General features: G+C 42.1%; 1 protein-coding gene across 1 annotated transcript in view; it reads right to left on the bottom strand.

Moving 5' to 3' along the window:
* The window catches only part of LOC308154855 (activating molecule in BECN1-regulated autophagy protein 1A-like), a gene marked incomplete at both ends in the record, with an annotated part of 167,542 nt that overhangs the window by 135,948 nt on the left and 17,447 nt on the right, over positions 1–14,147 (bottom strand). Inside the window, one exon of the mRNA XM_080528073.1 lies at positions 11,141–11,236. Within this exon, the coding sequence (XP_080384199.1) occupies positions 11,141–11,236 (96 nt within the window). The remainder of the gene's footprint in view (positions 1–11,140; positions 11,237–14,147) is intronic.

A 14,147-nucleotide genomic window follows, 5' to 3' on the forward strand; every position in this document is an offset into this window, starting at 1 on the left:
AGAGCGAGAGGGCTGCAGTGGTCTGCCTGTGATGATCAAGCAAAACCTCAGACACCAGGCTGCCAAACACAAACTCCTGTGAAGATTTAAGTTTGAAAAACAACTGCAATGTTGTGTCACACAGATGCCCATGTCGCCTCTGACAGGCTTTACATTCAAAAAACTCATTCAAAAACTCTCTAAACTCTCTAAACTCTCTTACTATTAATAAGTAAGTTACAGTATTGGTCCTTTTCGAAGAAACAGAACCCTAGTCTGGAAATAATATCCTGGAGGCGAACCCATGAACTATTGCTAGCTCTCCAGGCTGACACTACAAAATCAATATCTGACCTAACAAAGCAAGGTGGGGTTGTGGCCTGGTCCATGTTTTATTCACTGACCCCGGAGCCTAGTACATGTTTATCATATTTCCTTCACAATGGAGTAGCGGCTAAGAGAACGTAGCCTCTGTGTTAAGCACGGTTGGGTCATTCAACAGTTGCAATACACTGACTTTGTGACAGAGAGAGAATGAGAGATGAAAGAGAGAAAGGGAATCTGACTTTCACTATAGGCAATGGAATTATTCTAATGGGGAATGCAGAAGGCGAATATAGAGTGGCTTTCATAAATAAACATTTCAATAACTGATATGAAATGTGCCAACACTCTTTTAGCCTCATTTGAGCAGTCAGGTTGGTGGAATAATTCATGAACCAAATCGTTGAGGTCAAATTCTTGTCTTTGAAGTTAGCACAGCAGTCAGCCAACGCTGCATGTTACTACTGGGTAAATATTGTTTTTCCCTTTCTGATGGCGATGATGCACTATTATGCTTTTAGTTTTGGCACATACACTCACTGAACGCTTTTATTAGGAACACCTGTAGACCTGTCAAACAGTCCAAGCTGGTGGAGGTGGTGGAATGGTGTGGGAAGTGTTTTCTTGGCCCACTTTGGGCCTGTTAATACCAATCAATCATCTCTTGAATGCCACACAGCCTATTTGAGTATTGTTGCTGACCGTGTGCATCCCTTCATGGCCGCAATGTACCCATCCATCTTCTAATGGCTACTTCCAGCATGATAATGCTGAATAACAAAGCAAAAGTCGTCAAACCAAACTGGTTTCATGAACATGACAATGAGTTCAGTGTTCTTCAGTGGCCTCCCAAGTCACCGGATCTGAATCCAACAGAACACCTTTGGGATGTGGAAGAACTGGGGAGATTCACAGCTTGAAAGCGCACGTGAAAAATCTGCAGGAATTGCCGTGATGCAATCATGTCATCATGGACTTTCAGAATCTGAAAGGAATGTTTCCAACATCTTGCCATGAAGAATTCGGGGCTGTTTTGAGAGCAAAGAGAGGCCCCTACCCAGTATTAGTATAGTGTTCCTAATAAATAAAGTGCTCAGTGAATGTAATATCTCTTGACAGTCATTTGCTTGCTACGTAGCCTACGCGTGGTGACTGAGGCATCAGTGGAAGGAAACAAACGCATTGTAATGAACTCATAACAAGTCCTTAGCGTTGGGCAAAAGAGACATAAGCTAAGAGACCTGGTGGTGACTGCTGCTGTGAAGGGAAAAAAAGCATTATTTTCTCGATGACACTGTGTCATACGAGGTGGAGCCGCTAATGCGATTATCCCCCTCAATGTCATTATTAAAGCTCTGCTCTCTTCTCTCTCCCCCCATCAGCATGTTATGACAGAATTATAGCTCCCTAACTCCCTAAAATAATGTCTACGGGCTGAAGAAGACCTGGTCTCGAGAAGAAAGACGACGGAATAAATAAGAGGAAAGGGGAAAAGACGTCAGACGTGGGAGAGAGAGAGAGAGAGAGAGAGAGAGAGAGAGAGAGAGAGAGAGACAGAGAGACAGAGAGACAGAGGGAGAGAGGGGGAGAGAGAGAGAGAGAGAGAGAGAGAGAGAGAGAGAGAAAGAACAAAGTCGGGGGGGGGGGGGGGGGGGACACAGAGGACCAAATATTACATCGCACATTTGACTGTGAAGCCTGGTAAAAAGTCAAGCCCTGTCACTTTGCGCCGTTCTCCGGGGAACGGCGTGATCCTGATTCATCCAACAGCCTTCGTCTCGGCAAGCTTGTCACAGTCACACACACACACACACACACCCCTGGTTGGGATTTGAATTTGAAAGATTGTTTTTGGCTATACTAGGCGGCTGAGGAGAATTGTGTTTTACTGTATCTACAACCGGTAGACACCCCATACACACAAGCTGTTCATTGTAACACTGTGGGAGAATAAAATTGTAAAAAAAAAAAGAAAGAAAAAAAAAGAAGCTAATCTTATACAATAACAACAAGGTGTATGTAGCCTAAATCTGGCATGAGGCGATAAGGAGACATTGTGGTACAATATAGCACCCTCAATCCCAGCAGGGGTTACATAATGAATATGAGGGTGGCAGGCAGCACATGCCTAATCAGCGCTGAAGAGAACACAGGGTCTGTCTCCAGGGTCTGTCTCTGTCTCCTGATCTGGAGGTGATGCCACACCATGCAATGACCCACTTACTGACAGCAACATGGAGCTAGCTGGACCACTAGAACGCTCAGGGAAATGTCATTATACAAATGGGTGTAATTCTGAGCTCCGAACGAAAACACGAACGAACCGGCGAGCTTCTTAATAGTCATACTAGAAGGAAAACATTCTAACAGAACCGAGATCTTAAAGTGTAATTATAAATAATATCCATGAGTGCTAGCTAGACCACTGATCGTGGAGAGAGAACGTCCCTGGCTTCCAACGCAATACTTCTTCTGCACTCTCGTTCGAAGCACACCGCAGGCTATGAGCAATAGCGCACGTACGTGAGTGAGGAAAAGGAGAGAAAGAAGTCCTAAAATCTATTTGAAAAATATTTCTGGATTTTTACCTTTGAGAGTCCTGTATCCTGCTTTCAATGTGCCAACGTTGTTTTGGTTGGAGGAGCTTTCTGCTGCTTTGTCAGTTAGTCATTATGCATGACTGTAGAGTTCACAACACTGGAGCGCAAGGGCTTCCTCGCTGTCAGTCAGAGCCTAGCGTGATTCACTATGGCACATACAACATAATAGTTTAATCCGCTGACAGAATCATCCCGGGTTCTGCTATGGTGTCATCTAAGTCATTCTATTAGATCAGTTTATATTTTTCGAGGTAGAAATCAATCATCAAGTTGTCAACAGTTTTAAGCTCGGTTTTGAAAATGTGTAAAAAAAAAAATAGGGCTATTGAACTGGCAGGCCGTTTATTAATTTAGAACAGTCCTTAGATCAATTTTTAACTTAAACACACATCTGCTAAACAAAATCCCTCCATGAGCCCTCCAATGGGAGTCAATTTTGTACATTTTGATGAGATCTGAATCTAAATGCAAAAGATGTCCCTCTCAATACGAAAACGAAAGGTTGATGACGGAAATGTACAATTCCGCAGTGAATGGACTACGACGTATCTGTTCATACCAATTGCAGGAGGAAACCCAGTGTGCTTGCTGTGTAACAAGTGCGTTTCTGTGGTAAAAAAGACATTAACCTTAGAAGGCACTTAAATACTAAACACTCACACTTTGAAAAAAATGATTCCAGTGGGCTCAGATGTTCACAAAAACTTAATTGAAAATCTAACGGCCTCCGATGAGCAGAGAAGAGTCACTACCACTGATCCTTCCCACCCCGGTCACCACCTCTTCCAAAGTCTCCCATCTGGAAAAAGGTTCCGGTCTATCAAAACCAAAACCTTGCGCCACCTGAACAGTTTCTTCCCCCGTGGCAGTGGGTCCCACGTTAGCGTGCCTCCACTCACAAGGGGCGCTAAAACAATGTCGTTACGTAATATTGTATTTTATCTTTACCTGTTCTTTTTACTGTTTCCCCCTGCTTTTATATTCATTCTATGCTTGTATATATATATATGTTTTTATATTCACTTTATGTTCTTATTCCTGTTGTAAAGCACTTTGAGCTGCATTTATTGTATGAAAGGTGCTATATAAATAAAGCTTTACTTACTTACTTACAAACAAGCCAGTCTCTCATTGACTGTGGGACTTAATGGGTAAATCACATGTATTGGAAGAACAACAGGAGGTACAGTACAAACCTACGTGTACGGACTACGGAGGCCCTTATGGGGACATGGGTGAGGGAAAAAATTCATAGGAGATTATTATGTTTCCCTCATATTAACTCTGAGTTGTTGTTTTTTTGTTGGTGGTGTGAGATTTCTTTTGCCCCCTCACAGTTACTGTGAGGGAAAAAAATAAATTGCATGAATCTCCCTTTTTTTAGAGAACATGTCCATGACAGATGCATCTCCCTTTTTAAACAACATCACATCCATGACAGACGAATCTGCTATCAGACATAACCAGCTGAGCATAATGATCTACTTTTACATAACGATGTTAGGTGGCTATGCTAGGCTAAGGCACTCGAAAGAGTATGTTGCTTTTCTCCGAGATTGCCTTCACAAGACAGCCAACGGTGTTGTGATGTGACAGAGCCTTGATGAAAGAGACCCCAAGTAGGGCAAGGTCATTTTTCAGTTGTTATGTTACAGATTATGAAAGTGCAGATTGTAAGCTTTCAAATGAGAAAGCTGTGATAAGAAAAAACATCTCTGTGATATCGTAGCTACAGGGAGATGCGACGTGGGCCACTTCAAGCATTCCGCCCTCGCATATTCTAGATTGCAGAACGTACAGACACAACTACACACACACACACACACACACACACACACACACACACACACACACACACACACACACACAGACACAACTCGGCCAGCCTATCAGAAGGTTTGTGGAGATCAGAAGGTTTGAGGCTCTTAAAACATTTAGGCCTAGGAATCGCTTTATCGGATGAATGTTAAATGTCTCTTCTACACTCATTTTGTTTTTTTATTAGCCTATTGGTATTAGGCTATTATTTGATCGGTATCGGCAGTATATCGGCAGATATTGCTCATAGATTATCGGTGATCGGTATCGGTGGCAAAAAAACGGTATCGGGGCATACCTAGTATTTAGTCATCATTAAAACTGTTGTTTGTTATATTGAGTGGGCTATTCAACACTTAAACGTTCATAATATGAAAAAAACGGACAACACATTTAAAATAAAAATTTAAATAAAAAATGTTTGCGCGGTTGCGCGACTTGAGAATTGCCGGCATGCAGACATTTTCACCAGTATGACGGTGTCATATCTATTGCAAATGCTGGAAGAGGAATTCATGGCAGAGAGTAGCTCGCCCTAAGCGGGGATCGAACTCACGTCATCCCACTTCCCAAACGGCCGTTCCCAACCGGCCATTCCCAACCGCCCAAATACGCCCAGATTACCACAGTGATGTCTGAGTGTTTGGATAAATTGAGGGCTAATTGAGGGCTATTTGATTACTTCAATCTCCCGCCCGAGGCGATGCGGGTAGTCAAGGACATGTTCTCTACTGACACAGGGGGGAGACATCTCATTGAAACAGGTGCTGACATCACTCCACGAGGGCTCGCTTCCACTGGAGCTTACTGCCATTCAAACAACAACTGACCCGAGGCAGGCGCTTCAGCCTGTGGGCTGTGGGGCTGTGTGGGTGTTGGACTGAGCGTGTCAATGTCATAGGAATTCCCAAACGAGAAGATTGTCTTTTTTTTTTTTTTTTACTATGTTTGGATCAACGTCCACGTCTGAATCCAGCTTCTCGAATGCTATTAAAATAAAACACCCGACACATTATGACACATTAACACCTTCATCGTCATGCCTGACCGTGAACATTTCTGTTATTGTCCAATCAAAGAAGTGCCATTTCTCTGTGTGTGTGCTTTGTTCATATGTAAGTGAGAAGAAAATGTATTGAAAAGAAAGACAACAATGCACTTATATAGGCCTGATAATAAACACTGAATTCAAGGGAATGTATTGTATTAGGCCTAATTAAGAGTACTTTTATATGTTTTACAAGTGTATACCGGTACATTTATTGGGAAGAACAGCACATGTATGCATGTGAAAAATGGACCCCTGCACATAATACTTTCTAAATCTGGCCCCCTTAAGTTATATATAGTCGAATAGCCCTGGTGTCATCAACTCAACGGATTTCAAAACAGGCGTAGGATTAAGTAAGAGACACAACTCACTCAAACTCCTCAAAGTCCACCTCACTGTTGTCGATGGTGGGGGACGGGTTCCCTCCCGGGCCGTCGGAGGTGGAGGAGGAGAGAGGCCGCAGCCGGCTCTGGTTACGCAGGGAGCGCTGGCGGATGCTGTCCCTCCGAGATAAGTACTGGATCATTCTCTGGGCGTAATACGCAGCCGGAGATAACCTGAGAACACAGTTGAGGATGGATACCACACTTAAGTACGTATGTGATCAGATAACCAAAGTGCACTACTAGCCCCGCGGAAAAAAACTGAGCAAAAACGTCAGGACAGAACCTCAAGACATACACTCCGGTCACGCCGCGTTAACGTTAAATTGAATCCCACATCTGGTAAAGGTAAAGAGAGAGAGAGCAGCAGAGGCTTCTGGGAAAGCTAAAGGCAACATCCTTGGCTCCCTTTTAATGGCTCAGCTCCTCTCTGGGCCATAGTACAACACGGATCAGGTTCTGAGTGATCCTGCTAGATAAGCCTTGAGCTGCGCAGGGGTAGCGGAGTGCTTAACCTGCATGGGGAGTGCAGCGATAAAACACAATCCCCCATGTAGGCAGAGCTAGGAGTAAATGGGCAGTTAACACCCGGTGATTTAAGACCACAGTGGTTTTTGGAGCTGCTGACAGCAGTGACTGACAGACAAACCCTCTCCCCTGGAGTCTGGGCCAGCTATTGTAGAGACAGAACATAAACAGACATCCAACAGAGAGCCATCCAAACAGGACTGATCTGATATGACCAGAAAATATATTTCTTCATCCTTCCTTCTTCAATGCAATTATCATAAGTGAAATTGTGCCACACAACACAAGTAATCAAAGCCTTGACATTGAATCAGGGGGGGTCAATACAAAAGGATTTGGTTTTGTTATTCGGATCTTGGCTCCTTGGGAAGTGATATCCTGCTGTATCATAAATATGTTTATATGTCTGGATAATTCTTTGAATGAGTTTGGTGGGGAAAAAATCATGTGGAGTGAAATTAATCCAAAAGTTATTTCAAGGATATTCAATCCTGTAACCAACATGGCCAGAGGGGCTGGCAATTGGATTACAATATGAATGCTTGATTGGAAATGAGTAGTGTGGAGAAAGAAAAAAATCAACCCCTAGCAAGTAAAAAAAAAAAAAAAAAAAAACGGGTCTCAATTGGCTCCACAAATTAGTTTGTCACATTCCTCTGAAGCTTTATAAAGTAATCTAGTGTGACAGGGGGTAAAATGACCTCTATGACGAACGCAGGTTTCCACTTCAGGACGCAATGTCTTTTCTCTGGAGGAGCCAACAGTCTCTAGAGGTGAGGAGAGGAGAGAACTGGAGTATCCATAAATGTCTATGAGGTCTGGCTTGAGAGCAAACACCAAATCAAATAACTGTCCAGCTCTGAAACTCTGTTAACAGCATTTATCTTTTTGTTTGGGGCACTATCTCCTCTTTATGTAGCTCTTCCTAGGCGGCCCCATCTGGCAAATGATGAACGACAAAGAAGTCTACATGGCCCTGGTGTTCACTTCCATTCTCACAAGGTTAAATCGAAGTGATTTTCATTTTACTTACTTCCATGGAAAGGAACAGGCCAGATAAAAGGAACCAGTTAAAGTATAATTTACTGGAGAAGGTTCAGTTTTACCTCTAGATGTTAGCTAGATATAAGCTAGCAGTTTCCCATTGTTGCATTGTTAAGGATAGTCGCCTGCATGGAAGGACATTTTCATGACCGAAGCTTATATTGGAGATGTTTGTCACAGTTCCTCTACCAAACACGACTACCACTGCATTAATAATATATATTATGACTACCTATTACTTGATCCCTACCTACTTGAACTCTTGTACTGCTACATATTGTATATGTGTTTACATCTCACTCGCATTTCTGCACAACCTGACTCCTACTTGACCCTACCATAATGTTGATTACATTAATGATGTTGATGTGCTGATGTGCTGATTTGCATTCTGCTGCTGTTATTTATTCTATTATTGCTACTCTGCTACCTACTACTTTACTCTTGTTGATTGCTCGATTGTTGCTTTATATCCTGCTTATTTTATTATTGATTGTGTATTCTGCTGCAATGCCAATGTCTAATGAAACCTGAAGCCAATCATTTGACTCTTGTGTATCCGTACATTGATGTAGCCTAATGAAAGCAATTCTGATTCTGACATGTCCATCTTTGAAGATCTTCACCGGATGAAGAACTAGAGTTGGTGTTAAACAAAAGGCTGAGTGTCTGTGAAACAAGAGTGTGAGTTCCATGACTACCCTACATAAAGATTTAAACAAAGAAAATCCTTGCATCCTATAAGCAGCATATTCAGTCAAGATATGCATGTATACTGTACTGAACATGCTGCTTGGGTGCAAGGACTTTCTTCTTGGATCAAGGATGCTCTCCCGCCGAGATAAGTATATATATATATTCAGTCAATCAAGAAAGGGAGAGAATAAAGAATCATGACCGAGAGAGTGGGTGTCATCCACACTGCCATAGAGGGTACTAGAAGTTAACAAGTTAACAAGTCAACACATCAAACGACAGAATGCCCAACGGTACTGTTCTGTCTGATCAACTAATGATACACTCCAGGGTCTAACATACTCATAACCGATATGAAAGGACTAGGCTCCACTTTGGACATCAGATGGAACTCTGTTGGCAGTTGATCCGACAGACGCTAACAAGAATCTCCAGACTCACGCCAGATCCCATGTAATTCAACACTCTTCACCAATGCCTTATTAACCAAGTAGAAAACACAGGAAACACATACAGTGGTAATAACAGTGGTAATAACAGCTTCCATCAAAAGTTCATGAAACAACACAGCTGCACAGATTGTATAGTGTAGGTCTAAGGCCTGCAGTGTAGAGATGGCGTACTAAAGTGACTATCCAGGTAAAAAATAGTTATTTACTCTTAAGAGTGAATGTGAATATAAACATTCACCATTCCGTCTATGGCCGTGATAACGCCATCTCAGAGGACTGTTGTTCACGTATGCGATAGATCTAGGGCCTTTTCAGCCGCAGCCCCGTCCCTCTGGAATGCCCTCCCCAACCACATCAGACAGGCTAACACCCTGCCAACATTCAAGCAGGCCCTCAAAATTCACCTCTTCAAGCTTGCCTTCACTAGTTAACCCTCTCCCCCTCTCCCCTTCCCCTGTCCCCAGCACTACCTTAATTATACTTTATTTTAATTATTTTCACGGTCTTTTCACTTTGTAAAGTGTCTTTGAGTCTCCAGAAAAGCGCTATAGTCTGATGTATTATTATTATTATTACCGGTATCTATCGAAAACACCTAACTAGCTCTCCCACCATGATGGAAAAGCTGTTGTTAAAGAAAGTGACCTTCAACAATACAGTGCAAGCAACCACGGTTCATGATTATATAAACCCCTCAAAAAAAGTTCGGAAACGCTTTTCTTGTTGATTATTCCTCCCCTTTAATAATACCAATTGGTATTGTATTTTATATCGTTGGAAAGCCTGATTGGTCACCTTTATAATGAGGTACAACTTGTAAGGATCATACATTCATGGAATGAGTAACACAGCTAAAGTGTGGGTAGCGGCCCAAAAATGTTTGCCAAAATCCCCTGCAATATTCTTCTGTTGGTATTCACTCTCGTTTTGAGCTTCAAGTGCTACCAGGTGTATGTCACAGGTGTGTGACTGGCACCTGAATGGCACCTAATTGACAGGAATGATATTCTGGGGCCAGTGGCGATCCCATATCTCCAGAATCTGGGACGTAACTCCATCCTCCAGGATAACAACGCTCGCCCCCACAGAGCCAGGATCATCACAGAGTACCTCCAGTATTTGGGAGTGGAGAGGGTGGAATGGCCTGCCGTGAGTCCAGACCTCAACCCAATTGAACACTTGTGGGATCAGCTTGGGCGTGCTGTACGTGCCAGAGTGACCAACGCAACCATGTTGGCTGACTTGCGGCAAATCCTAGTTGAGGAATGGGATGCCGTCCCACAGCAGTGTGTGACCAGGCTGGTGACCAGCATGAGGAGGAGGTGCCAAGCTGTTGTGACTGCGTATGGATCTTCCACACACTACTGAGGTCCCTGACAATGTAAAATTAATAAAGTGTAAAAATGGCCAATATGCGTTGTTTTTTCCTTATTACTGTGGGAGAGTACAATCATCCAATCCACCAAGCAACTCAAAACGAGAGTGAATACCAACAGAAGAATATAGGGGATTTTGGCAAATATTTTTGGGCCGCTACCCACACGTTTAGCTGTGTTGCTCATTCCACGAATGCATGATCCTTACAAGTTGTACCTCGTTGTAAAGGTGACTAATCAGGCTTTCCAACGATATAAAATACAATACCAATTGGTATTATTAAAGGGGAGGAAGGAACTTTCTTTGAGGGGTTTAGTAATGTACTGGTATAAAGTGCCCTCCGTAAATATTGGGACACCGAAGCATTTTTTGTCTTCTTTTGGCTATGCAAACGTTTGCATTTTAAATCAAGCGATTACTATGAGGATGAAGTATATATTCTCAGCTTGTATTTGTCTATATATTGGTTTCACCAATGACATCTTTTATACATAGTCCCCCGCCGCCCCCTATTTCACCTCATAGTAATTGTTTATATTTAAAATCCAAACTTCTGGAGTATAGAGCCAAAAGAAGAACAAATGCCTCACTGTCCCAATACAGTTGTATCTAGCTTGTCTTACACTATGTTGGGCAGAACATAAGCAGATTACATCCTACGCCACATGAGACCGCTAGGTCTATTTGCTGTCGTGTCTGAAGCTCTTAAGAGCTCATGTTGCATCGACGTCTTTGACTGCAAGGCAGTGGAACGGAAATCAGTGAAAATACTCTGGAATCATATTTGTTAAATCATGAATCACATCAGCCTCTCACACAAGGTTTCGTTCAACATCGATTTGCAGTGTATCTATAGCCTAAAGAAAGCAGATGCCAAGCCCCACTCACCTGGCAGGATCTGGATAAATGGGATGGTCTCGGGAGCCGGATATGTCATACCGAGACAGTGACGTTAGAGACATTAGAGACGACTCGAGAAGCCTCCTAGCAAAACACACAGGACAAAACATTGTAAGAGCAGACAAACCAGACAGCTTCACACACAGTAAAAAAAAAAAAGCCATCTATGTGATTGATTCACACATTCAAGACAGACTTAATTGTTCTCCTTTCTCTCACAACTTCTTTAGGAAAGCGTGAGACACTCGGACAAGTTAACATATTATTACAATAAACGGATGCCAAGTTCCCTTCATTGACAATCTAATACAAATGTCCTCTAGCCCTTCCTAATGAGCACCAGTGTTCAGGGATAGGTGATTTGGAGGGACAATTCAAGGAGGAGAGTGATCCACAGTCACTGAATGGCACAATCTATAATGGTTGATAGTGCCAATAAAACCATGTGACATGCTCTGAACCTTCATTAAGACCCCCTAAGCCCTCACTGGGGAAGGTGAAAGGCAAGATGCAAGATCATAAAAAGACATTTCATTTCACAATTTGTAATCTGAACTGTTCAGACTTGTTATTTTCGGTCAACAACGGGTCAACAATGGGCATGGCTAGTATTAAACATGTTCGTGTCATATGTTCATAAAGGCGGAACATGCATTTCCCGAGCTTCTGTCATGACCCGTGCCCCAGAAGTCACGTAACGATGTGCTCATTACTGTGAGGAATACAATATAGGCTACTGCAATAACTCCTAATAAGCCTTCTTCTTTCCTTTCTTGTTACTATGATTTTTCCCAGCTTTCCATAGTTTAGCCTAATCACCATTTTTAGTCATTAAAAAAAAGTCTAAAAGGACATTTCTTTTCTTTTTTTTCCCCCCCTTATTGGCTTGGATGATGGAAGTTTGGTAACCAATAAATATAGCCTAGCTAAACATTTACAGAGTGACTTTCAAAGAAACTTGAAAGCTGACATACGTGCACATTTTCCGGCTCCCTCACTCCACCTATGTGTTGAGAAGCTATTTTCAAAGATCTTTCTATGCTGCATTTGTGTGCAGAGGTGGACGCAAAAGAAAATAAGCCTCACTCATATCGTTTTATAATGGACTGTCCCTTGGAAGGGGGAAAGCAAACGTAACCTCGAATGAAATCAATACAAAACCTAGATGCTCTACTTCTAGGAGGCTTGTGGTTCTCACCCCCTTGAGTCCATAGACTTACATAGTAATCCCGATGTCCTCCAACCTATCAGAGGTCTCGCAGTATGGACAAACATGTCAATTGAATCAAAGCAGTGGTGTAGTCTAGTTTTTTCTAGTGGGTATATACTGTGATTTTTCCCTCCCAGCCTCATATCGTTCATTTTGGAACGCCATAAAAATAAATCTGTGCTCCCTGTATAATGTTATATATCTAACATTACATGTTATAAGGCTGATCTGTGCATGATAGTGCTGCATTTTGACATATTTCATGTCGCATTCCCCCCCGTTGATGGTATATGACGCTATAGTCAGTCCCAATGGTCCAAAAGTCAAGTGCTTCGTAACACAGACGGGGTGAATTTTATGAATGAAAGTGTGAAAGTTCTGTCACAAAACGCCGTATCCTCGCACATGTTTAAGTGGGTATACGGAAATCCTTGGCCTTTCCTAGTGGGTATACGGCATAGTCCTGCGTATCACGTAGACTACACGACTGAATCAAAGGATGAGAGAGTGAAGTAAGCTACTGGAAGCATAAGCTACAGCACTGCAGTGCACACAGTGTGTTGAGTAGTTGACTCAAGGAGAGAAAGACAGAAAGACAAAGATCGAATATTTTTTAAGAAATCAATTTCTTCTTGAAAGGTCATAGATCTCACGTCTGGTTTTCTCTGTGTACCACATGTACAAAAGAAGAAATTTGGTGAGGCTGCATTCTCATTTTATGCACCCAAATTGTGGAATGCACTGCCAGTTTACATTAGGGATGCAACCTCAGCAAATGTGTTCAAGTCAAGACTAAAAACCCATCTTTTTAATATTGCCTTTAAATAACTAAATTATTAAATTATGATTATATAATGATTAAAGCACTTTGAGCTGCAACGTTTGCAGGAAAAAGGCTATACAAATAAAGGTTATTATTATTATTATTATTATTACTATACAAATAATAGCTTAATATGGTGACAATGATGTATGTGGTATGTATTATGGATGTATTATGGTATGACAGTTTGGCTCTGAGAGGATTGTATGCCTAACTACAGAGAGCTGCTGTGCACTGAAGTTCCCAGGCAAGGGGAAGAGGTGAGAGGAAGAGAGCGCATGGATGAGAGAGGGAATTACAACATGCAAAGTGTTGCTGCTGAGTGTTGAGACATCTTCTGCCCCTCAGCACTACGTCTCCTAAAGACACCCGCTTTCCCCTCTACTGTGTCCCTAAAAACTTCTATTGCTCCCCTTGTACTGTTTCTCTGTTTCTCCAGTGTAAAAAAATAAAATAAAAATAAATCAATAATACTAGGTTTATAAGAAGGTGATAGGAGAAGGTTTTTCCTGCTATCAATGGCCCCGGGCCTGAGCTGGATTACTCTTCCTGCTACGAATGGTGGACTGATGATTCACATGCTTAGTATTCAAATGTATTGATTGTAAGTCGCTTTGGAATAAGGCGTCTGCTAAATGCCAAACATTTAAATGTAAATGTAAATGCTGCTATGAAAGTCAAACCATGTTTGTGGATGATCCAAGCAGTTCTTTTTTTATAATTGGAGGATGGTTGAGTGGTTCCAAATCCAATAGTAGCCATTGTCTGAATACATCTGAATACATAAGTATTCAGACCCTTTGTCTTGCCCTTAGCACATTTTATACTTTTCTCTTGATCCTGACAAACTCCTCAGTCCCTGGCAGTGACAAATATACCCATAACTTGATGCTGCTACCACTATTCTTCACACGAGAGATGGTGCAGAAACTGCATTGCATGTGCTTGACTTGCACTAAACG

The sequence above is a fragment of the Nansenia antarctica genome (genome assembly GCF_963989245.1).
Source record: "Nansenia antarctica genome assembly, chromosome: 4".
NCBI classification, from domain to species: domain Eukaryota; kingdom Metazoa; phylum Chordata; class Actinopteri; order Argentiniformes; family Microstomatidae; genus Nansenia; species Nansenia antarctica.